Source organism: Pan paniscus, chromosome 9 (assembly GCF_029289425.2).
Source record: "Pan paniscus chromosome 9, NHGRI_mPanPan1-v2.0_pri, whole genome shotgun sequence".
In the NCBI taxonomy this organism is placed as follows: domain Eukaryota; kingdom Metazoa; phylum Chordata; class Mammalia; order Primates; family Hominidae; genus Pan; species Pan paniscus.
This window is the reverse complement of record NC_073258.2, coordinates 69,677,018-69,703,627: the sequence shown is the minus strand read 5'-3', so window position 1 is coordinate 69,703,627 and position 26,610 is coordinate 69,677,018. Positions and strand designations below refer to the sequence as shown.

Sequence of the window (26,610 nt, the reverse complement as noted above, 5' to 3'; positions counted from 1 at the left end):
CCTCTGATTTTATTGGGCTGGACAAGCTCCAATTTGAGTCACGATCTGCATTTTGAAAGATACCTGCTCTGTGATTTTTATTTGAGGTCTTCAGTATGTTACCTTAGAGCCACCATCTTTTTGGAAGGGCTCTGTGGCCTGCCTCCTGGCCTTTGGGGAGCCCCACTGTCCTCTGGTCCAGGCAGCTCGGGCAAGTGTAGGTGGAGGAGGAAGGGAGGGGAGGATGCAAAGCGTGGGTTTCCCAGTCCTCCTCACATTCCTACAGATTGTAAAAAGTAGCATCCCAATGTTGAAACAATCCTGATTGTAATTTTTTTTTAACCACGAGGATTCTTACTTTTTAAAATTCTATTGATTTTCAGTATTATCCCTGTATTTCTCCATATCTTTGGTAATTTTGTCATCGGGTTGACAGTTGTTACAGAAGACAGCTTGAACACAAAGCTGGCAGCCACTCCCTACTCTCCACCATTTCACGTTCGTTGTCCTACTATTAAGGCAGGAAAGGGCTACTACCTAATTACAAATCTTCCTATAAACACATCATAAATAATATTAAAACGTTACCAAGGATTTTGGGCTTTTTGAGGAAAAAACAATTGACTAGAACATCTAATTCAAACTACTGAGCATGCTGGAAGAATGTGTGATGGGGCTGGGCTGGAATGCAATGGCACTGTCTTAGCTCACAGCAACCTCCGCCTCCCAGGTTCAAGCAGTTCTGCCTCAACCTCTCCAGTAGCTGGGAGTGCGCCACCATGCCTAGTAGAAACAGGGTTTCACCATAACTTCTACTTATCACTGAGATTTCAATTTTCTAGATTATGCAACTGCAAGAGCCAGTGTCCACCATGTGTTCTCTAAAATAATTATTGCTTTTTTCTAGGTTGAAATCAAGGAAGCAGGTGGTACTACTACAAGTAATAATCCGGAAGAAGCAACTTTGCAGACTCTTCTTGCTCAGGAATCCTGTTGCAAGTTCCCATCGTCCCAGGAACTAGAGGACGCCTCCTGCTGTTCTCTTAAGAAAGATTCCAACCCAATGGTAATTATGCTAAAGAAGATGTGTAGGACTAACATTATACTAAATGCTGGACCCCATCATTACTAAGTCGACTGATCATTTCACTCGTTTTTCATTTCACGTATGTATTGTATCAGGATTTTTGGTTGTCTCATTAGCAAAACAGGGACATGAGCTACAGCCTTTCACATCTCACCTCTAAGATTCTCATTTCTACTCCATCTTAGCAAATCGAACAAAGATGAGGACATTGCTGTATTCATTAAGGAGAGCAAGCACAAATCACATCAGTTAGTGCAGTGCTGGGGTCAGGGACTGCAGCTGAGCCTCATGGTTTGGCATATTGGTGTGGGGCGCGGTTCTGTGGCTTCAGGGCACAGCCTGCTTCCTTCATGTCCCAATCTCTCATGATAACAGGTAACGCTTGTATAGGGTACATAATCAGTCACAGCTGTGGTTTATGTCATATTTTTGCACCTTTATTTAATCCTCCTAACAACTCTGTAGGATAGGCATTCTTTTTATCCCCACTTTATGGGTAAGAAACAGAGATGTTACATCATCTACATTGGTCTTCATAATTAAGTGGTGCATCTGGGACTCCAGATCTCACGTGGCAAGGACTAGGAATGGGGAGAGTGTCACCCACAGCATTCCCTTAGCAAAGCACCCAGAGTCCAAGAACCGATCATTGCCTTTCCCCCAGCAATTCTTTATTCCTAGAAATGAGGCCCTTGCTGTAAGGCATAGACGTTAACAAGCAAATACTTGAAAATGAGCCTGTCATGAGTTTGGTTTAGCTGTGGTGTACACTAACATTAGCCTCTCCATCGGTGGTTCTATTTGGGGCTGTGGGTTCTGATAGCAGTTTTTCCAGGACCCTAAAAGCAGGTCAGCAGGATGAGAACTCTCCGACTCCCCAAGACCGCAGAGTGATGTTGGCACATTTCCCCAGAGGGCAGAGCCAAGGCTCCCATGTGGATAGGGCCCAGGAGTGTGCAGTAGAGGCAGGTCTGCAGAGTTCACTCTGAGCCTTTCCTGTGTGTGTGTGTGTGTGTGTGTGTGTGTAGCTATAACTTTATCCTCCAAATACAAATACAACTCCAATTGAACATGAATGCTGGCCTCTCATCAGATGTCAGGATGATGTGGAATATTGATCCAATGACCATAGTAGGTCCAATGTGTATTACTTTGATAACATTGGTCCTTTATGGTTCTTTGGGTTCTCCTATCTAGATTATAAGCAACTTAAGTGTATAAAGCACAGCTGCTCTGTGTAGTTGTGGTTCTGCCAGCAGAATTGGAAGCTGTGTCCAGGCAGAAGCCACAGCATCTCTCGCCTTTCTATCCCAACATGCCACAGCCTGAAGCAGGGCTGGGCACACAGTGAGTTCCCTCAGTGCTTTTGCTTGACTGATGGGATGGACTGGCAGACCCACCCGGCTTGCGACCATTTATTTACGGTCAGTATCCAAGGGGGGTCTGACAGTGCTGCTCAGGCCCAAGCAGATCAGTGTGGCTTCTTAGAACTTTATAGTTCTTGGACTAACCTTTCTAAGCTGTACTTGTAGGAAATAAAATAGATGTGTTTTTAAAACCCCATGTGTTAAATAATGACATGTGTGTGGCAGGAAAGAACAGTTGGAGTAAAATTAGAGAGGATTTTAAGTGCGTGCCCAGGGACTCAGGGACATGCCGCCAGGGCCTCAGTGCCCACTGGGACTGAATGGGCTGGGGCTTGGCAGAGCAGCACCCTCTTCTGCTCATGTCAATGGTGGAGTGAGGACAGGACAAAGGAAGCTCTGGGGCATGGCTACCTGATCCCCAACTAAATCAGACACCTGTGGAGAAAGCCAGGCACAGGAACTTTTTTCTGTTCACACACTGGACGCATCTCAGGAAACATTTCTGGGTTTTTCTTTTTCTTTTTTTTTTTTTTGCCCTTTGGTGTCTCCAAAGAGCATGTTAGTGTAGAGTAAGAAATCGAAAACAGATCTATAGTTTTCTATCTTCCATTAAAATGTAACTTCTGGATTAAAGCCATTTTCTCAGATTTAAGTTTATTTAGGTTCATTATTACTGGAATTATGTTTCAAAAATGAAACCTGATTGTTCTTTTTCATTTTAGGTGATATGCCAATTGAAAGGGGGCACACAAATGCTATGTATAGACAATTCTAGAACAAGAGAACTAAAAGCACTCCATTTGGTTCCTCAGTATCAAGATCAAAATAATTATCTACAGTCAGGTACAAAGTTAATTAATAAAACTATGTCATATATGTAAGTCGGTAAATGAATATGTTTGGCTTTGTATATAAAGTGAAATGGCAACCAGGATATTAAATAGGAAATTTGGCAAACCTCGTAGTCCATATTAGTAAGCTAAGAATATAAAAATGTATATCTATAGACTAATTTTTGTACCCTGTACTGACTGTCTCAAATTCTTGGATAGCTGTCCCTCATGTCACCTAGCTGCTGAGAGCTTTGTGATCCTAACAGGTGATGACTCAGACCAACACTGCATTGGTAGGAATTCCACAACTAGGTGCCTCGATGTGCCTAGATTGAAATATCAGCCTTTCCCAGACTGACCTGATGGGTTGACTTCAGGTGTGGTGTAAACACCTACATTTTAATGTAAACATTTCAGTGTAATCAATGAGAACTATCATTCTGCTTTAATCACCATGAGTTCTGAAATAACAAAGGATTTGTCTGACATTCATTCTAAGAAATTCATTCTTATCTGACTAAGAAACTTTTTTAACCTGGCACAATAATAAGAAATGACCTGTAAGTACTTGATTGTTCTGAAATTCCTTATGCATGATTAGAGAAAGAGTAAATGACGTATTTTAGGATTGTGTTTAACAAAAGTGAGATGCTAATTCTTGAAAATTAGGCCTCTCTATGGGGACTGCACGTAATCACATTACCCTAGATCTTGAGTTAACGAGAGAATATTCACTGTCAGATGATTCACTGACCTTGCCTATAACTTGAAACCAATAGCAAATCCAGATGTAGTTTCACTGGCCTTTGAAGTCCAGGGCAAAAAGACAAAGCGTGACTCCCTGTCTCCCCATTGCATCCTGATTGTCTCCCTGTCCAGGGACAGAATAAATATCCTCAAGACATTGACTCTTTTCACAGTGAAGAAGCTGAGGTTGGAGCTTTGGCCTCATCTCCTATAGGTTCATGCTGCATCTCTGATCTCTACAGGCAGGGAGAAGGTCTTTCCTGCTCCCCTTCCTCCTGGCACATGACAAAATCCTAGTGCCTTAAGGTCTGCAGGAGGAGAGAGTTTATATAGTGTTTTCCAGTTCAAGTTCCTTATCATATAATCATACTCCCCCCACCTGCATCTCCTTTGTTACACTGTGCACATATTAAACATCACCATAAAGTATGTGCATCCTGCTGCCTGCGTCTGAGATTCCTCACTCAAAGGATGCCTAGGCCTGGAGGAGAAAAAGTGTTCAGGTGCTTCTGCTTGAACTCATGAGCACAGAGGCTTACACACCCTTAGTGTCTCAAGAATGTTTTTCATAGCACTTGTAAACCAAATAAGTACCTATCAGTTCCAGTACTAAGTAGTTTAGTCTAAATAGCTTAGTAAGTATTTATATCCAAACAACTTAGTAACCACTTGAAAAAAAAATACACATAAATCGAAAGTAGTGCTGGCTGCCATGGCTCACGCCTATAATCCTAGCACTTTGGGAGGCTGAGGCAGGTGAATCACTTGCGCTCAGGAGTTCAAGACTAGCCTGGGTACCATGGCGAAACCCTGTCTCTACAAGAAATACAAAAAAAAATGAGCTGGGCTTGGTGGTGTGCACCTGTTGTCCCAGTTGACTGGGGGGCTGAGGTGAGAGAATTGCTTGAGGCTAGAAGGTTGAGGCTGAGGCTGCAGTGAGCCAACATCGCACTACTGCACTCTAGCCTGGGTGACAAAGTGAGACCCTGTCTCAAAAAAAAAAAAAAAAAAAAAGTAGTTCCTGTGGTATCCAATAGATGTCCCTGGGCTTTCTTTAAAATCATAAAATACCAGCCTGGAGTGCTGGCTCACGCCTGTAATCTCAGCACTTTGTGAGGCCAGGCCAGAGGATTGCTCGAGCCCAGTAGTTGAAGACCAGTCTGGTCAATGTGGCAAGATCCTGTCTCTACAAAAAATGAAAACATTAGCCAGGCATGGTGGCACAGGCCTGTGGTCTCAGCTACGTGGGAGGGTGAGGCAGGAGGATCACTTGAGCCTAGGGGGGGGTCAAGGCTGCAGTGAACCGTGGTAGTGCCACTGCACTCCAGCCTGGGCAACAGAGCAAGATCCTATCTCAAAAAAGCAAAAAGAAAAAAAAAGAAAAGAAAACATAAAATATCCAGCGAAGCTGGGTATGCCTATAGGCTCAGCTACTTAGGAGGCTGAGGCAGGAGGATTGCTTGAGCCCGGGAGTTTGAAGCCAGCCTCGCAACATAGCGAGACCCTATCTCAAACATTTTTTTTCCTAGTGAGTTTGCTGTGGCTACGCAGGGCACCTTGGCACACAATTTGGGAACCAGAGCACTAACAACATTGTTTTAGCCTAGTAGACCAACCCTGGAAGCTCAGATCAAGTAGCTTTATGACCATCTCCCCAAAAAAGAAAAGAAAAATGAGTATATTAAGTAAAATACTGACTTGAAAGGTTTTAGAGAATAAAATGTGTAACTAGCATCAAGATAAGTTGAAATAACTTTGCACAGGACACATCCATAACAGACTTTTGTACTTTCATCCAAGTGTAAGTGGAAGAGGAACGATAGATGCTACAATTAATTTTTAATTATCTTCCTTACAGATGTCCCTAAACCAATGACTGCTTTAGTAGGGAGATTTTTGCCAGCATCAACAAAATTAAATCTCATTACACAACAAGTGAGTCATTGTTTTAATTTTAAAAATACAATTTTGCATTATTGTCTCTTAAAATTTTGATTGTTATGGTTGGAATTACTCAGGAAATATAATTTATTTTCCATTTAAAAGTCAAAGTGAAATACTTACCAAGTGTTCAGTCCCTGCCCCACTGTCAGACACTGTGGGCTGGAGTCAGTCTCGGACACAGTTATTCTTCACCAACTTGATGAAGCCCTTTTGCCCTTTCCTGCAGCCTCCAGACCGGCATTCTGCCACGCTTGCTAACTTGTCCTCTGTGACCCCACCAACAGCATATTCCACCTCCTCGGTCCAGAACACTCCTCACCCTCCTCAGTGTTATGGAAATACTTTTTTAAAGTTTGCTTTTATGATTACACCATGATATGTGTATATTACATAAAAGTAGAGGACAAATACGTTCTTTTTCCCGAGTTTTGGTATGAAGTGTCACCTCCCCGGAAGAGCCTTCCCTAACTCCCCAGCGTAGACATCCAGCCACAGTCACAGTGCTGTCTCCTGCTCTGCATGGCACTCTCACTGGCTTGCGTTTCGTGGTTGGTTGGTTTGTCTGCATCCACCCACAAGAATGCAGGCTCCATGGGGGCAGAGGCCATATGTGTCTCGTTCATCTCTGTAAAATGAGAATCAGCACAAAGCCTGGCCCATGTAGGGCACCCACTCACCCTTCAATAAGGGCAGGCACTGATCTGTGAGGTAAGTGAACCTCAGAAAACAAAACACACAACTCCGCCCTCCTGCAGCTTACATTTTACTGCAGGAGATAGACAATTAGCAAATCTAATAGGAAGCCAATTACATCATCTGTTAGGAGAGCGAGGAAGCGGATTGGGGGGATGGGGATTTGATGGGGAAAAAGCCTAGTTGCAGGTTTAAAAAAGGTGATCATGGCTCCGTTGTGAAGGTGACATTTGAGCAAAGCCTTTAAAGAGATGAGGGAATGAGCCGTGTGAAGCAAGCTGTGGAACATCCCAGGCGGGCCTTGGATAGGGTCATGCCTGCTGTGGTGGCAGCGAGGAGGCCACTGGGCCTGGGATAGTGTGAGCTAGGGGAGCAGGGCAGGGAGGAAGTCAAGGCACTGGGAGGATTATGGCTTCCACTCTAAAGAGGGGCTGGTGGGGAGGAGGGGTCAAGGAGAACGGTGAGCCTGTTATGGCAATAATCTCGGGGAGAGATGATCACTCAGATCAGGTGGTGGCAGTGGAGGTGGCAAGAAATAGCTTCTAGGGATACTTTGAAGGTTGAGTCAACAGGATTTGCTGATGGATTGGATGTGGGATGTGAGAGAAAGAGAGGAGTCAAGGATGCGCCCAAGGTTTTCAGCCTGGATGATTGGAGAGATGGAGTTTCCATCAACAAAGATGAGATGGTACAAGTTTTTCAAAGGCGTCCAGGAGTTCCGTTTGGATATATTAAATTTGGGATGCCTCAGAAGATGTTGCGTAGGAGTTTAGAGTGAGGAAGGGCTGGGCAGGAGGGCTGAGATTGGGAGTCCTAGTGTATAGATGGCGTTGAAAGCCATATGAATAGATGAGATCTCAAAGGAAGTGAGTGTAAATTGAATTAGATATTTGTTGAATGAGTGAGTAAATACTTCTCAAGTGATACATTGGCCAAGATAAAAGAGAGTGTTATCAGTGCAGGAGGTGAGTGTAAGTCGGGATCTGGCGAGCACGCAGATGGAGTCTGTGTTGGAACCTCATAGAACCCTCCTACCCTCTGGCCCCCTCCACGCTGCTGGCCTTCCTTTCTCTGCTGTTTCAGCCACCAGTCCAGAAGGCACACATTGCACTTGCTCTTTCACCTCTAAGATCTTCCATGAAAAACACCCATTTGGCCACAACTTGCTGTCTCCCCACCTTCCCCCACCTTTCCTTGACTGTTTATTATCGTCCCCATTTTGGCCCCTTATCCAGCATGGACCTCAAGGACAATTCTTTTAGCAACGCATTTGCTGCTTCTCGAGAATCGTTTGCTTCCTTGCCAGACCCCAGTTCTGTATATTCTTTGGAGTGTTACCACCCAAAGTGTGGTCCATGGACCAGAACTGTTGGGATCACCTGGGAGCTTGTTAAGAAGTGCAGAACCTCAGGTTCCACCCCAAACCTGGGATTCAGACCCCCTGAATCAGATTTGCATTTTCATAAAGGCCCCGGGTGACTTGTGCACACAGCAGAGTCTGAGAAGCCCTGCCTCCGAGTTGACTTCCTTCACTCCAAGACGACCAAACATTGCTGAAGAAACTCATGGATTCCAGCATAAAGTTGCCCTGGATTTACAACCTATGGAGTACATAAGAGATGTCTCTGCTTTACTTTGGGGCTAAATAAGCAAAGGGGGAAAAAAAGTAATTTTACCTGGTTTATGCGAATAATTGCCTCAATCCTGAGAACTATGACATCCTTTCTCCAAAAGAATGCAAAACTCTTCAGACTGACATTTGAAGACAGGGGCCTAACAATTAGGTGTCCAGGTGAGGGCAAAAGGGACACCTGTCTCAGGGCCTTGTGAGCACTCCCTTCTGTGCACGAGCAAGAGGAGAGCCGGAAGGGGTTTCCCGGGAAGAAGCCTGGGGACTTAAGACTGATTGTAAATGAGGCAGTGGGACCCAGGAGGCTTTCTCAGTGTCTTCCAGCCGTAACGGATGGTGACGACACACAGTTTAAACTGGGCACAGAATGGAGGAAGTGCAGAGGATGAATACAAGACGCATTTTTTTTCTAAGACTATACTTCTTAAAGCTTTAAAAATAAATTTATTTAAAGATACATTTCCATTTTTGGACAGAGGAAGGGACAAGGATATGAGGTTTAATTGTGATATATGCAAATAATCTGAAAACCTAATTGTATTTAGTACTGTTAATTTCTTCAAGCTACTGAGTAGAAGAGAAGTAGGCCAGTGATGGCTTTGCTGCCTGTTCCTTTCCCTGTGAACAGCCTCCACAGGCCATGCTAATGAGTAACATAAAGAAAGATGAGACCTGGGAAAGCAAAGAACATGGACAATGCAGAGATGATGACGTTGCTTTTGAATTTGTTAAAACTGGTTACAAAATATTTTTTTGAATGCATGAAAAATCATGGTTGCCAACAAGACTTCAAATGTCAAGATCTGTATAAGAACATTTCTAGTTTATGGAAATTTGTTATTAAATTTATTTCATAATTGATAGTCTATAAAAATGAAAAGGAGTTCCATGACAATACCCCTGGCCAGCTGAGTGACAGCTATGGACGGCCTCCAGCCCGTGGAGGCCCGCCCTGCATCTTTGCACACTTCCAGACATCTTTGCACACTTCCAGGCAGGCCTGTGACACACCTCAGCACTAGACCTTCCGAATGTCAGTGGATTCCTTGTGGTAATAAGGCCAGACATGGTTATAAAGGGATGGTGATGTAAACCTTTAGGGAAAAAAAGAATCATTTTTATCTAGGGGGCTGGCTGACTGGAACTTTAAAAATCCTTGCTAATTCAAAATATCCTTGCCTTTGACTTTGAACAGCTTGAGGGAGCCTTACCATCGGTAGTCAACGGGTCTGCTTTCCCCTCGGGATCAACTCTTCCAGGACCACCAAAAATAAATTTGGCTGGGTAAGGATTAGAAGCAATACATTGTCACTCTAATGTAATAATTTAAGAGACTCTTGGATACATTCACGATTTTCTTCTATACTATAAAATGAGCTTCACTGCACACCTTCATGACTTCTGAGAAATGTTTTTACCATCAGCAATGCCACTAACAGTGTTGCTGTCTGTGTCTGGTTTCACTGGGGCTGCAAAGGCTGCTGGAAAGTCTGGCCCATAACCTGCATCTGTCCCCGTCCTCCTGTCCGCTGTCCTATGTTGGTGTTTCTGAGGCTTGTTGCCATTTATAGCTCTGTCTTCATTCCATGTTGATTCAAACTGTGCTGGCCTCTCTTTTTTGCTGTCGTCCGTGGAAATAATGGTGTGGCAGCCATGCAGCATGAACGGGGGGCTGCAGAGTGCCCTCCAGCTGCCTCCGCCCGCTGCCTTCCATGCTGAGTTGGCTCGAGCTCTATGGCAGGTGCTAATGCATGATCTGTCTTCACATCTCCAGGTGGACATTGGCTGCACTTATCTGGGACCTCATCTTGCTATTTCTTGCCTGTCTTGTGTTTATAATCTTGCTATTTCTTGCCTGTCTTGTGTTTATAATTGTTGCTAATTAAACTAATCAGCTGGTTGAAATTATCAGGTTAACATTTATGTATTAACAGTGGTTTGGGCAACCCTCTCCATTCGTTGAGCCCTGTAGTTGATTATGGAGATCAGCATATTCCTGCCTCCAAGAGGTGTTTGTTTGTTTGTTTTTTCTTTTTTTTGTTTGTTTGTTTGTTTTGTTTTTTTGAGACAGACTCTTGCTCTGTCACCCAGGCTGGAATACAATGGCATGATCTCTGCTCACTGCAACCTCCGCCTCCTGGGTTCAAGCAATTCTCCTGCCTCAGCCTCCCGAGTAGCTGGGACCACAGGCGCATACCACTATACCAGGCTAATTTTTGTATTTTTTAGTAGAGACTGGGTTTTACCATATTGGCCAGGCTGGTCTTGAAATACTGACCTCAGGTGATCCGCCCATCTCAGCGTCCCAAAGTGCTGGGATTACAGGCGTGCCCGGCCTGCCTGCAGGAGTTCTTTGGGCCCACAGTCTAAGGCAAACACACACCCTGGGCCTGAGAGACAGCAGTCAAACACCTTACAGGATACAGCCCGCAGCCTCCAGTGCTTTCCAGGCTCCTGCAGAGTTCTGCCATCGGGCATGGCTTCGTGATGGCCTTGGTAAGTGTGAGGAGAGTGGTTTGGGGCTGGAATGAAAGGCCGTGAATCTGGAAACACACTGGAACCGATCAACGCTATCAGCCCTCATGGTCGCTGAAGGGCGTTGGTTGCTCCTGGGCACCGCTGCTTCAGTTTCTGCAGTGGCTCTTTCAGCTGTTGTAATTCTGTGCCTAGGCTGTTGACAACTTTTGCTGAGTTGGACAGAATAAGACTGTGGGCCATGCTGCTTGCTTCACTCTCTGGGTGTGATGGATCGGTGAGGGTGCAGTTGCTATGATTGTAATTGGTCATCTCATCATGGCTGTTAACATTTCTGGACCAAACAAAAATGACTTCAGCTACTTCCAGATTCTGCTGATACATTACACAGGATGATCTAAAAGGCTACAGTTCTGAAGATACTCATCTTTCTTGTAATCTGGGGGCATCTGGTCAATAATATTGACTCTGTGCTGTATTGTGTCTAGAACATTCAAGGACACTTGATACTTCTCATACTTTAATTGCGTGCTCTCCCAGTTGCAGCACCCTCTGAGGCTTCTATGTGGTGCAGCCAATGGGCATTTGCACAGAGCAGCAGTCATGACAGCGTTTTCAGGGCAGCTATTTCTCCTTTTCCCCCTTTTCCTCTCCCCCGGCTTCCCATTCTCCTCCTCCTCCTTCCTCTTCTCGTCCCCTCCTCCTCCTCTTTGTTCTCCTCCCCCTGCTCTTCTTCCTCTCTCCTTTTCTTCCTTCTGTGTCTATACTAGATTTTTTTCAATCAGTCACGTTTTTCTTTATTTTGAATGTTACAAAATATTTCTCTATTGTAAACGGTGTGCCAGGAAAAACATGAGATGTGTATTTGTATTTTTTATGCACATAATTACTTAATCCAATGCCTCTCCACTTAATTGGGCCTGATGATTTTTATCTCGACATCTGCAATACTGATGATATACTGGAATCTCTACCAATTTATTTTTGGTGGTAAGAAAGCAGTCAGAGAACGTTTTGCTGGTTATTTCATTCCGTGTGAGTTCCCAACCAAGACTGTCAGCCCAGTGTGGTTCAGCCATATCTAACCTAGTAGAGGCCATAGAAGCAGTTCAGCTTAGGCTGGAGGCCAGCAGGCTGAGTGTGCGAGCTGACCCGATGGTCATTTGTTAGGGTTGGGGGGTGAACTGGCTAACTTATTAACTAGCTTATCATATTAATAAAAACTCTTTAATACAAATCCTTGTCCTGACACTCTGTAGCTTTAATAATCCTATTACCAATCTGGTAATAAATGTGAATTCTGACACATTGTTGATGCTACTGGTTTTAGTAACATAATGAACATCATAATAAAGAATATTCAAGAGTCTGCTTCTCTGGAAATTTTTTTCCTAAAGATGAGGTTATCTTGTTGTGGTGTAGTTTGTTTAGAATGCTTTTCTGAGGCAGAGTTGTCCACATCTCTTCTAACTCTTTAATTTTTAGATGGGCACTGAGAGAGCAGTCCATCTGGAGCCATGGAAGTGAGTTTCCACTTAGTGTCCACTGCAGTCAGAGGCCCTCACTGCCCCTGCACCCCGTGCTCATTCCTGATGGGTGTCTTTACTGGCGCTGTTATTTCAACTGGGTCATCCTGTTGAGTAATAGTGAAGAAACCTTGCCGCCTTAAAAGTTGATGTCAAGTTCCACCTCCTTCAAGAGCATTTGGTTTTCACTTCTTCCATCTGTGCCGAACTATGCTGCCTCTGAGTTCCTGCAGTGTTTACAGTCGGTGTAGCACAGTGTGCTGGTTGATTATTCTGAGTTCCTGTGGCATTTACAGTCAATATGGCACCATGTGCACAGTCAGTATAGGACAGTGTGCTGGTTGATTATTCTCTTCTGTGCTCTAATGTTTCCATTGCCTATGTCTCGTGTCCCTGCTGACTTGGTGGACTCCTCCAGGACAGGCACTGTATATTAAACAGATAGTTATCCTTGGTGTCCCCTGAAGCACTGACCACAGTCCTGGCCACACAGTGATTTATAGTAAATGCCTGCCGGCCTCCTCCTGACTCTGTAGATACTCGTGGGCCTGTCACCCTCCCTCCACAGTTACAGTGGGTCCCCACTGGACTGCCTCCGCAAGCCCCCACACCACTTCCTCAACGGAACAGTTTTCGTTCCTCTGGACAGGAAGTGCCGGGCCACCCTGTGCCCCAGCTCAGGGCAGGTCTGAGAGGGCCGAGGGCAAGAGCAGTGAAGTAGCTGTCAGAGCCCCCCCTCTGAACAGGCCCAGGTCTGACCCACAGGTGGACAGGCCAGGTGGCAGGATAGCTAGACCTGCCACCTCTAGGCACCCATGAGGGCAGAAAGCTGTAACTGTTCTGTCTCTAAAGGAAAAACAAAACTAGATGAATTCTCAATTAATACAGCATTCAGCAACATTGTCTTTACCTCTAAAATGGGAGCTCTCTCCAGAAGCAGTCAAAGTTAGCAGCTTGCCCCCATGTCAGGTGCCATGAGCTGTTTCCCATGGGGAGTGGGATGGGTCACTAAACAGAGGCACAGGTGGTGAGAGCAGGGGCGGAAGACCAGAGCAGTGAGGTGAGGGCAGGCCAAGTTGGGGGGGATTTGGAACTGACCTCAGCCCCGACAGCCAGCCAAGACTGCTGAGCGTGCGGGCGCTCGGAGCACAGAGGACAGGGCAAAGACTTTGCCTCTCTTTAGGGCGTTTGTATTAGTTACCAACCCCTATGTTCCATGAGATGGCGCGAGGCTGACAGCAAGCACGGACTGTGTGCCAGGTGCTGTTCTAGCTCTGGGAGAAAACCCAAGACTAAGATGCAGCCTTGCTCAGAAGTGGCCAGTGCGTTGCAGAGATGAGGCCTGTGTACATGACCTCAAAGAGCACACTGACAAAGATTCATGCCCCCACTGGGCACAGGGACAGCCCTGTCACAGAATTCTAAATTAAATGCTATATTCGTTTAGAATTCATCTAGTTTGGTTTTTGTCACATGGTGTTTTGTACACGTGCCCCTCCTTGTCATCACAGCCTATTGAACCACTTCCATTGCAAATGTTCTAAGCTCCTTGGTGAGTGTCTCTTCTGAGCAATGCTTGGGAACGTCTCCCGATGGTTTAATGTGCAGCTGCCCTCACATTTAGCAACACCCAGAGACACGTTAGAGGAAGAGTTTGTTTCTTCTCTAATGCCCCTGAAGATGACTTCTGAGCTAATCGCCAAATGCAGTTAGGAGGGAGTTGTAATAATCCCTTCCTAAAATGAGGAAAGTCCCCAGTGATCACATGGCACACTTAAGTGATTACTAACATGCTTTGATATTGTTAGTAATATTACAGCGTGGACTGCTTTAGCACTGGTATATCTGAAGATGAACGACGCTTTATCTATTGTTCTTTAATTTGTACTTCCCATTAGCATTCAGATTTTGGGGGGGAAAGAGCTGTTCAGTGGGGAGAGGAGCACAAAAAATAGAGATTTAAATAGGTCAGGGGGAGAAGAACTCCAGGAAGACATCTTGGGAAGGGTGAAGAGCCTTAGGACCCTGCTCTGCATGCACACTGGCTCCCTGGGCATGTGTGGCTGTGTTTGGTGGTGCTAGTTCCATCACATTGGAAACTCCCACTTCATGATTAGGCATCTGTCAATAATACCTATAACGATCTGGTGTTGAGATTCTCACAATGTGTTGAAAAACACCAGATGCTTAGCTAATTCTCTATATAAGGAGTAACCAGCTGAATACATTTTCTTTTTTAATCTTTATAGAGTAACTGTTAGTTCATGGGACACAAAGTCTAAAAAGCCATGTAACTGTACCAAATCCCAGTGTCTGAAATTGTAAGTAATCACAAATCCTTCATTATTAAATATGAAATAAGGTTGCTTAGAAGTCAGTAAGTGGAGCATAGTCTAGAGAAACCGGAACGGCTAGCACTGCACGTGTTACAGTTACTTCTCAGCAACCTTGTCCTAATGCTCGTTGTCAACCAAAACAGCGAGAAGCAGCCACTTTTGCATGAAGCTGGTACGAATTTTTGGTATTATCTTGGCCAACTAATTTAGTCAAGATACTGGTGGCTCACACTTCAAGGGGCGTAATTTTTCTTGGGTTTTGGTTTGCATCCTCTAGCCCCTCAGACAAGTGCTAACCATGTCATTGTTGAGCGTTAACTGTAATATTTCTACATCCCATTTTTAAAAAGTTTTATGAATTGGTTTATTCTACATTGAAATTTTATCAGAAAGTTCTCCCCCAGCCAGGAGGTGTGGTCAAGGGATGGTAGGGCCAATTGTCACGTGGAGTCGGGGGCTGGAAGTAGACGATGTGGCTGAAGTAGGAGGCAGACCTCATTGCCATGCTTGACAGCACTAGGGGCATCAGTTTCCTCGGCCACCCTGCCAAAGCTGGCGTCTGGTGTCTGTGCTGTCTGTCCTCCCTCAGCTCTTGCTGTGGGCTGCTCACTTTCTGCTCTTATGTCTGCCTAGCCTTAAGTTACACGTTGAAAAGGGAGAACATGTCCTAGTCCCAATGTCTAACGACCCTAACCACAGTCTTCACGTGATTTTTCCATTGCAGAGCTCCTGCTGAAGTCACTGAGAGCCCCAGTGATGGGACAGTGATGTGGGGGTGCACCAGTGGGTAGAAATCCAGAAGTCCGTGAAACTTAGTTCACACAACCAAAGTGGAAAAACAAATTGATTTTTAAAAAGTAATTGCAGACAGTCTAGGGTTGACTGTCTGAAAATGTTTGAGCTCTCATTGGTTTAGTCTATGAGGCCATATACTTCTCTGAACATTGGAAATGCCATGACATGACTGATGGGGAAACTAAAGACGCAGCTCTGGGTAAGGAGGAGGAAGGACAGTGGGAGAAAGCCTGGACCCTGTGACGCTGTCAAGCCAGAGCAGGCCTTCCCAGATGGAGATGTCAGATGTGGGGGAGGACCAGGTGGTGGCATCCAGAGGACAGAGCTGTGCAGGGTGGTGGGCTCCTGGGGATGGGAGCTGCTCAGCTGCTGGCTGGGTGTGGGGACCAGGCAGGTCAAATGACCATGAAGCCTAAAGCAGGGTGTAGACTGTAACAGGACAAAATGAGGTAACTCCTAAGGACTTGGAAACGAGATGACTCTAAGAAAGGCTTAACTTGAATTACGTCAGAATGGAAGGCCAAAGAAACAGCTTCTTGTCTAGAAGCAGCTTCCTAGCTTAATTGGTGACCGACACATGTAAGAAAGAATGTACCATCATGAGGGCACTCGGTCAGCATTGGAACAGAGGAAAGGAGGCCCAGAGTGTGTCCAGTGCTGGCAGGCGACAGAGCACTGTCTGTAAGGGCACGGAGATGCCTTCTCCACGAAGTGCTGTGTGCAGTGGGCAAGAGACTTAGAGCCCTCCCAATCTACTCGATGTCTACACACCTCGAATTCTGTGCTCAACATGCAACTGTCTGGCCATTGACTTAGCTTCCTAGTAGCTCCATACTGAGAAATGAGAGGCCTTGGAGAGACAACGTGAACATTTTGGGCACTGGAAAAGGATGTTATTTCCATCATGAATTGATGCATGGCATTCTGATCATGCATTGTGATTTGGCTGGAATCAATCCATCACTGAGAAACCAGTTATCTCTGGAAATACTAATAAAGTTTGTGTTCTGTTTTTGGAAAAGCTAAGGAATAGGTAAATTCACCCAAGCAGTGAGGTCTGTTGGTGGCAGACCCCTGACCTCATGCTGGTGTCTCTCCATACATGCCACCTGTCCTCATGTGGAGACACTTGGATCAGGTGAAGGAACATAAGCTGGGGATCCTCCGTTGCTTGCTTCACTCGCACTTGTGGCATCATCGCCATCAATAGCTTTCCATTTCTTTTACCTTTTTATTCCCCGCAACTAAGTCATGAGCGCAAGGCAATGGAATGTAATTTTCTTAGCGTGAGTTAGTCCTACTCTCATGGGAGTCTCTGCTGTATACAGGCTGTGAGGGATTATTATTATAATTGGCCATCGATAGAGATAAAAACACATGACAGTATTTTTTTTTTATTTTATAACTTTTTTTTCAGACAGGGTCTCACTGTGTCGCCCAGGCTGGTGTGCAGTGGCTCAATCGTAGCTTACTGCAGCCTTGACCCCCTGGGCTCAGGTGATCCTCCCAGCTCAGCCTCCAAAGTAGCTGGAATTACAGGCATGCGCCCTCATGCCCAGCTAATTTTTTGTATTTGTTTTTAGCGATGGCATGGGTAAAAATCGATTATCACAGTCAAGGCTCCATGGAAAGTGATAGTACCCTGCTCCACTTCTCCCATAGTCTGTCTCCCTCCAAGAAGCTTCCACTCTTAGCAACTTCTGCTTTCAGGTTTCCTGGGGGAACCTCCACACCTGTAAAGATTGTCTCCTGCCCTCTTCCTGTGGTAGACAAGTGTTTTACTCGTTCATCTTCCTCCTCCACATAGAGCTGGAACTACCCTTTTTAGTTCCTCTCTTAGTTCCTTACCCCTGAAACTTGAAACAATGTACCCCAACCTTTTGTTGCTATTGTTTCAGTAGCCATAAGAAGTTGGGAATTATTTTTAACTGATAAATTAATCTGGATGATTAAAATGGTGTTGATGTAAACTGAAGAGGTAGTTAAATGCTTTCTGATTATTTTATTGGAAACTTACTGATGGATTTTAAATTTTTTTTTTTTTTTTTGGACAAAGTCTGGCTGTTGTCGGCCCAGGCTGGAGTGCAATGGTGTGATCTCGGCTCACTGCAACCTCCACCTCCCAGGTTCCAGCAGTTCTACTGCTTCAGCCTCCTGAGTAGCTGAGATTATAGGTGCCCGCCACCATGCCCAGCTAATTTTTGCATTTTTAATAGAGATGAGGTTTCACCATGTTGGCCAGGCTGGTCTCAAACTCCTGACCTCAGGTGATCTGCCTGCCATGGCATCCCTAAGTGCTGGGATTACAGGCATGAGTCACTGCGCCCAGCCAGATTTTTTAAGTAATTAACATCTACCTTTCCAGCACTGTTACAAATGTCTTTCTTAATCATTTTTGTATATGTTAAACATTGATTTGCTACATCATTTTTTAAAGCAACTGTAAAATATACAACTTAAAAATTTAACGTAAAATATAAAATATTAAAACGTTTATAACAGGCCTATTTTGGTATAGGCAACAACATACAGGCTTGCGTTGGAGGTACTGCAGCTTCAGCTCCACAGCCACAACAGAGCAAATCACAATAAAGCAAGTCACACAAGGTTTTTGGTTTCCTAATGCATGTAGAAGTTATGTTTATATAACTATAAACATGCTGTAGTTGAATCAGTGTGCAATAGCATTCTATCTAAAAAGTACATACCTTAATTTAAAAACACTGTTTCTAGGAAATGCTAACAATCATCTGAGCCTTCAGCGAGTTGTCATCTTCTAGCTGGTGGAGGGAGGGTCTTGCCTTAATGTCGTGGCTATTGACTGTTGAGGGTGGTGGAGGACTGAAGGCTGGGGTTGCGGTGGCAGTTTCTGAAAATAAGACAACAATGCAGTTTGGCACATCAACTGACTCTTCCTTTCAGGAAAGATTTCTCTATAGTATGTGATGCTGTTTGATAGCATTTCACCCACAGTAGAACTTTCAAAATTGGAGTTAATCCTCTCAAGCCCTGCACTGCTTTATCCACTCAGTTTATGGAATATTCTAGATCCTATATTGTCATTTCAGCAGTGTTCAAAGCATCTTCACCAGGAGCAGATTCCATCTCAAGAAACCGCTTTCTCTGCTCATCTGTAAGAGGCAATTCCTCATTCATTACAGTTTTATCATGGTAATGAAACAATTCAGTCACATCTTCAGGTTCCATTTCTAATTCTAATTCTCTTGCTATTTCTACATCTGCAGTGACTTCCTCCACTGAAGTCTTGAACCCCACAAAGCCATCCATGAGGGTTGAAATCAACTTTTTTTTTTTTTTTTTTTTTGAGACAGAGTCTTCCTCTGTCACCAGGCTAGAGTGCAGTGGCATGATCTTGGCTCACTGTAACCTCCACCTCCCAGGTTCAAGCCATTCTCCTGGCTCAGCCTCCCAAGTAGCTGGGATTACAGGCACCCACCACCACGCCCAGCTAATTTTTGTATTTTTAGTAGAGACAGGGTTTCACCATGTTGGCCAGGATGGTCTCAATCGCCTGACCTCATGATCCGCCTGCCTCGGCCTCCCAAAGTACTGGGATTACAGGCGTGAGCCACCACGCCCAGCTGGTTAGAATCAACTTCTAACCTCCTTTCAATGTTGATATTTTTACTTCCTCCCATGAATCATGAATATTCTTAATGGCACACAGAATGGAATAATTTCCAGAAGGTTTTCAATTGACTTTGCCCAGATCCATCAGAGGAATCACTATCAATAGCAGCTATAGATTTATGAAATGTATTTCTTAAATAATGAGACTTGAAAGTCAAAATGACACCTTGATCCATGGGCTACAGGATGGATATTGTGTTTGCAGGCATGAGAACAATATTAATCTCCTTGCACAGCTCCATCAGAGCTCTTGGGGGGCCAGGTACCTGGTCAATGAGCAGTAATATTTTGAAAGGAATCTTTTTCTGAGTAGTAGGTCTTCACGGTGGACTTAAAATATTCAGTAAATCATGCTGTAAACAGATGTGCTGTCATTCAGGCTTTGTTGTTCCATTTGTAAAGCACAAGGCAGAGTAGTTTTAGCAACATTCTTAAAGGGTCTAGGATTTGCAGAATAGGAAATGAGCATTAGCTTCAACTTAAGGTCACCAACTGCACCATATCCCAATAAGAGAGCCAGCCTGTCCTTTGAGGCGTTGAAGCCAGGCATTGACTTCTCTTCTCTAGCTGCAAAAGTTCTAGGTGGCATCTTCTTCTAGTAGAAGGCTGCTTCATCTACACTGAAAACCTGTTGTTCAGTGTAGCCACCTTTATCAGTGATCTCAGCTAGATCTTCTGGAGAACTTGCTGCAGCTTCTCCATCAGAACTTGCTGCTTCACCTTGTACTTTTCCATTATGGAGATGGCTTCTTTCCTTCAACCTCATGAACCAGCCTCTGCTAGCTTCCAATTTTTGATGTACAGCTTCCTCACCTCTCTCAGCCTTAACGGAATTGACAAGCATTAGGGCCTTGCTCTGGATTAGGCTTTGTCCGGTTTCATCTTCTCTCCAGACCTCTCAGGCTTTCTTCATGTCAGCAGTGTTTTGCTTTCTTATAATTTGTGTGTTCACTGGAGTAACACTTTTAATTTCCTCCGAAAGCTTTTCCTTTGATTCACAGCCTATCTTGGCTTTCGACATGCCTTCCTCACTAAGCTTAATCTTTTGATTTAAAGTGAGAGACGTGGGACTCTTCTTTTCTCTTGAACACTTAGAGGCCATTGTAGAGTTGTTAACTGGCCTAATTTCAATATTGTTGTGTCTCAGGGAATACGGAGGCCTGAGGACAGGGAGAGAGACAGGGAACTGCCAGTTGGTGGAGCAGTCAGAACACACTCAGCATTCATCAGTTAAGTTCATGTTCTTACATGGACATGGCTCGTGGTACTCCAAAACAATTGCACTTAAGTTCGTGCTCTTATATGGATGTGGCTTCTGGTACTCCAAAACAATTACACTTAGTGACATCAAAGAACGAGGATTGCAGATCACTATAACAGACATAACAGTAATGAAAAGGTTTGAAACATTACAAGAATTACAGGAATATGATAAAGAGACATGAAGTGAGCACATACTGTTGGAAAAATGGAGCCGATAGACTTGCTTGATGCAGAGTTGACACAAACCTTCAATTTGTTTTATTAAAAAAGCATTACCTGTGAAGCCCAATAGAACAAAGTGCAATAAAATGAGGTTTGCCTATAAGTGTTAAATTGTACATTTTTGGACAATTATTTCATAGAGTGAGAAGGAGCACTGTCCACTAGGATGGAGAGAGGTCTCTTCCTCTCAGAAAAGCAGGAATTGGTTTTATACCATGAGTGTAGATATTTTTTAGGACAGTTTTTTTGTTTTGTTTTTGTTTTTGACACAAAGTCTGGCTCTGTTGCCCAGGCTGGAGTACAGCGGTGTGATCTTGGCTCACTGCAGCCTTCACCTCCCAGGTTCAAGCAATTCTCGTGCCTCAGCCCCCCGAGTAGCTGGGATTAGAGGCATGCACCACCATGCCCAGCTAATTTTTGTATTTTTAGTAGGATGGGTTTTCGCCATGTTGGCAAGGCTGGTCTTGAACTCCTGGCCTCAAGTGATCCGCCCACCTTGGCCTCCGAAAGTGCTGGGATTACAGACATGAGCCACTGCACTCAGCCTTTTAGGACAGTTTTAATTAGCCCTTTCATATATTGATTGACTTTAAGAAAATCCAGACTCAGTTTCATTTCATTTTTTTTTTTTTTTTTTTTTTTTTTGAGACAGGATCTCACTCTGTCACCCAGGCTGGATGAATTGATATGCAAAGGTGGTATGATCATAGCTCAATGCAGCCTTGACCTCCTGGGGTCCAGCAATCCTCCTGCCTCAACCTCCTGCTATCACAAGCCAGCTTTTTTATTTTTATTTTTTTTAGAAATAGGGTCTCATTATGTTGCCCAGGCTGGTCTCAAACTCCTGAGCTCAAGGAATCCTCCCACCTCAGCATCCCAAAGTGCTGGGATTACAGGTGTAAGCCACTGCACCCAGCCCAAACCCTAAAATTTCAGGCATAGATTGTACAGTCTGTGATATTGTTTCTTCACGTGGCCTTTTGTCTCTAATTAACTAGATTAATTACTGCCACCAGAATTCTGTGGAGTAGAAGGTGAAATCTGGATGGTCATTTTTTTTGGTAGTCTCTTGTTGCTTACTCACACTTTTGATTTCTTATTTTAAATTTAAAAATATTAAATAATTATCTTCTCTGTAGCTCATAACTATAGTAAAGTCTCTGTCTCATTCTGTGTTTGTTTCATCTCTTGAATTTTTCTCCTTATGGCTTGGAACCTCACATATTTTGTGATTTTTTTAAACTGTGAATTATAATCACTGGGGTTTTCCCTGTGGGAGTTCTTTGAGGCTTGTTTTGAGAATGTGCTCTTCAGAGAAGGTTTGTTTGCTTCCACTTGGAGCTTGGTGGCACTTCCAACTTGGATGACTAACAATTTTTGGCTAATTTTTTTTTTTATTAGGCTGCACAGTATGAATTCAGATTTCAACCTGAAGTGAGCCTCCTCCCCTCCCACCAGCCAGGATCACACGCACATTTCCTTGCCATTTGTTTTCAGGGCATTTGTTCCCAGAGTAGATAGAGCCCTCCGCAGTTCTGGTCCATGTGTGGATCCTGCAGCAGAACTTCTACCCTGAGTGTGCCTTCGACTGGGGTTAATATACGTAAAGCACCTAGAGCACAGCCCAGCAGATCACACATGTCCTTGTAAGTGTTTGCCACAGTTAGGGTTGCCATAGTTCCCCCTTTCTCCTCCACGCAGCAGGTAAAACCAGCGCCTTTGGTTGCTGGGATCAGCAGATGCTTCAGAGGTCACTTCAGGCTTCAGTTTTAGCTTGGCCCTCTGAATTTTGCCCTCTGTTGGGTTTCCTTAATTTTTTACCAGCTCAAGTAGCCATCTAAAAGGTTTTAAATATTTAATTCAATGTTATTAAGTGTTTTATAGCAAGCAATATGTCAGGATGGCCAATGAATTAAGAATGAGTTTAGAATATATGTCATTGAGCTGGGCATGGTAGCTCACACCTGTAGTCCCAGCACTTTGGGAGGCTGAAGCAGGAGGATTGTTTGAACCGAGGAGTTCGAGACCAGCCTGGGCAACATAGTGAGAACCCGTTTCCAACAACAACAACAACAAAAAACTGTCATTTTAGGTCTTTTCAACCACCAAGACTAAAATTTCACAATTCAATATGCCTGTGGGAAGTGAATCTGACAGAGGGTATCATGAGTATTTCCTTGAACAGTATCATCACCCTCTCAGCAAGCCACAGGGCAGGATGACCCAAAAAGTGTTGCAGTGTTGCCAGTGTGCCAGCATTGAGGCAGTCTGCACCTCCAGGACAGCGTCTTTAATGGAATGATGCTCACTGCAACCTAGATCAAGGTGGGATATGTGATGTTAGAATTTCTACTAAAAGTTTTACATTTCTGCTTTTGTCATTGAGCTTTAAATCACCTGGAATTGATTTTCGTGATTGGCATTAGGTAGGGATTCAATTTTATTTTTTTCCATACGGACAATTAATTGTCTAGCACCATGTATGGCAAAACACAGATATAGTCCACGATATCTGCAGTGCAGCCCCGTCAGCTCTCAGGGTTTGATTACACATGGGTCTGATTTGGGGTTCTCAATCCCGCTCCAGACATGAATTCTGCTTCTTATTTGTAATGATTTGTCTGTGGATTTCCTTCAACTTTCTATTTAAACAATGATCTTATCACAGATACTGGACCGTGATACCTTCCCCATCTTTGTACTCTTTTCCCTTTTCCTTGCCTTATTATACTGGCTAGAACCTCATAGTGATGAATGGAAGTTCTGGTCTGGGGCACTGTTGAATTCCTCCTAAATTCTAAATATTTCTAAAATTCTCTTGCCTTGCCCTAAATAAGATAGTTGCTGTAGGTTTTTGAGAGATGCCCTTATTAGGTAGAATACATACTCAGATGCTATAACAAAGACTCAAAACTACAACCATTTCAGGACTAATATGGTGGCTAATCAATGTTATTGTCTCAGATTTCTGTCTTAGTTGCCCTGACATCTTCAATGGAGGGCTTGCATTTTGTGGTCTAAGAAGGCTGCACCAGCCCCTACCCTTATGTTCATCTTCCAGACACTGGGGAAGAGAAAACAGGAGGGCAAGTGCACACTCCTTAACCTTTCATGGCAAGACCGGCATTGTCATAATCACTTCCACTGATAGCCCTTTGGCCACAGCCTAGTCATGTGGTCGGGCCAACTAAATAGGAAGCTGGGAAATGCACTCTTGAGGTGAGCCAACCATATGCTCCACTACAATTGCTGCCACTGTAGGATAAGGGGAAGTGGCTGTTGCAGGACTGACTGGCTTCTCTGCTACGTGCCCTTCTCAGGTTAAGGATGCTTCCTTCTATTCCTAGTTTCCTAAGGGATTTGCTATTATTATAATTATCGGAATTATAATAAAGGACTGGTGAATTTTATTGAGTGCCTTTTTATGTATTTGTTGAAATGATCAGATTGTTTTCCTCTTTTAATCTCATAATATATCTATGACAACAAACTTTCCAATGTTAATCTGCCTTTGCATTCCAGGGATTAAGCCCAATTTGATTATTATGTACTGTAAGATTTAGCTCTTTAGGATTTTTGAATCTTTGTTCACAAGTGAGATAGACCTGTAATTTTTCTTTCTCATATATTCTTTCATTTTGGTATCAATATTGTATTGCCTAATAAAATGCGTTAGTTAGGCTTCCCCATCCCCACCCCACTGGCTTCTTTTTCTCTAGCCTCTAAAAAAGTTTGGGTAAGGTAGGATTTATTTGTTCATTGAACGTTTGAAAAAACTTGTCTGAAAAACTGTCTGGGTCTGATGTCTATTGGAGTTGGAGTGGTGAAGGTGATAGGTTACTCATTCACTTTCTTTTGTAGTTTGTTTTCTTTTTTATGTTTTTTCTTGAGTCAATTTTGATATTTTATATTTTTCTTAAAAAGTATTGAATCCTCAAAACTTTCAAATTTATTCATATATTCATATTCATATATTCTATATTTAAAGATGACCTCTGTATCTATAATTATGGCCTTTGACCTTTTCTAGACTTTCTCGATCAGTTCTAGGAGAGGTTGTCTATTTTGTCAGCCTTCTCAGAGCACCAGCTTTTGGTTTTATTGATTTTCTTGGTTGTGGTTCATGAAGTACATTAATTTCTGCTTTTTACTGTTGTCTTTATTATTTCCTTCTCTTGTTTTGCTAGCTTTTTGTGTTAACTGCTTACCTTATTATTTTCAATCTTTAAATTTTTTTTTTTTTTTTTTAGGAAATGCACTTAAAGCTGTAAATTACCCCTATGGACTACTTTACTGCATCCTACAAGAGTTGATATGCAGTACTTTCACTATCATCCGCTTGAAATAGCTTGTCATTTTTATTGTAATGTTCTCTTTACCTCATGAGTTATTTAGATGTACATTTCATAGTGTCCACATTTGTATTATATATACATATATGTGTATGTATATGTATATATTTTTAAATGATATTTTAGTTAATTCTTTTCATTTAATTACTCTGTAGTTAGATAATGTAGTCTGTACATCAATTCTTTGAAATTAATGAAGACTTCCTTTAATGAAGACTTAATACAATCATTTTTGAAAATATTCTATATTAATTTGAAAAACATGTATATTCTCTATTTGTTAGGGGCAGTTATCTATCCATTCACTGGCTTATTTGGTTGTTTAAATCTGCTAATTGCTTATTCAATTTTGTGTGATTTTTATGTTTTTGCTAAAAATGTGTTGAGATCCCTCACTTAAGATTATGAATTCGTCTCCTTTTTCCTTATAATTCTATTTTGCTTTATATATTTCAGATCTATAGCATGAAGGTCATACAAATTCATGATTGCTACATCTTTTTGGTGAATTATTCCATCAGTTGTTAATGACTATGCCTCTGTATCTTGACGCATTTTGCCTTCAGTTGTTTTTCTGTCCGACGGTAATGTTGCTGCACCATGTTTTCTTTCTCTAGTGCAGTATTAGTGAGTTATGCTTTATAACATTCCTTTAGTTTTGCACTTTCTGTGTGGCAGTTTTGTTTTAGGTGTGTCTTCTGTAGGTTAAATATAGCTGAATTTTTCAAAAAGCAAATCTAATAACCCATGTTCAATAGCTTTCTTTAATCTATTTGCATTCTTTGTCTGATTATTGACACATAGGGACTTATTTGTAACAACTTTTTTTTTTTTGAAGTTTTAAGTTTTATTTAGGTTCCTTTTTCCCATTCAGATGGCAGCATTCCATACATTCTGCTCTGTGCCTTGTCTTTTAAGATAGTGGCAAAATATGCATAACATAAAATTTACTGTTTTAAACTTTTAAAATATACAATTCAGTGGCATGAAATATATTCACAGTGTTGCGCAACCACCATCACTGAATTTTTCCAGAACTTTTTCATCATCCCAAACAGAAATTCTATACCCATCAAACTCTCCATCATCCCCTTTTCCCAATCTCTGGTAACCCCTATTTTACTTTCTTTCTTTTGACTATTCTAAGTCCTTCACATAAATGGACTCATACAATATCTGTCCCTTTGTATCTGGCTTAGTTCACTTAGCATAGTGTTTCTAAAGTGCCATCCATGTTGTAGCATGTGTCAGAATGTCCTCTCTTCTTATGACTGCATAATATTCCATTGTATGGATGAATCACGTTTTGTTTACCCTAATGCTGCAATGGACACTGATGTAGCAGGTATCTGGTTGAGTCCCTGCTTTCACTCCTTTTGCGTACATACCCAGAAGTGGAATTGCTGGATCATATAGTAACTTTCTGAGGAACTGCCGTATCTTTCCATAGTGGCCATACCATTTTATACCCCCACTAGGAATATACAATACCATCTTATTTTGCATTTTCTGATTACTGCTTTTTCGCTTGCTTATTTTTGCCTGATTTATGTTTTTGGAAAATTAGTGCTAATGGCAAAGTGGAGGAAGTTGAAAGCGAGGTTAATTAGGAGGCCACTGCAGCAGCACAGACCTGAACCCGGGCAGGGGTGGTAACAATGAAGGAAAAAACACAGATTCCAGAGACATTTCCAACATATGCATTGTATC

General features: G+C 43.0%; 1 protein-coding gene across 3 annotated transcripts in view; it reads left to right on the top strand.

Annotated features, from left to right (window-relative positions):
• The window catches only part of TESMIN (testis expressed metallothionein like protein), a 44,865-nt gene that overhangs the window by 3,270 nt on the left and 14,985 nt on the right, over positions 1 to 26,610 (top strand). For 2 of the 3 annotated variants that reach the window (XM_003828755.6, XM_055094636.1), the window contains exons 3-6: positions 887 to 1,045; positions 3,156 to 3,276; positions 5,872 to 5,948; positions 9,476 to 9,564. In XM_003828755.6, coding sequence (XP_003828803.1) covers positions 887 to 1,045; positions 3,156 to 3,276; positions 5,872 to 5,948; positions 9,476 to 9,564 — 446 coding nt within the window. The remainder of the gene's footprint in view (positions 1 to 886; positions 1,046 to 3,155; positions 3,277 to 5,871; positions 5,949 to 9,475; positions 9,565 to 26,610) is intronic. The other variant, XM_063608626.1, reaches the window with a different exon arrangement.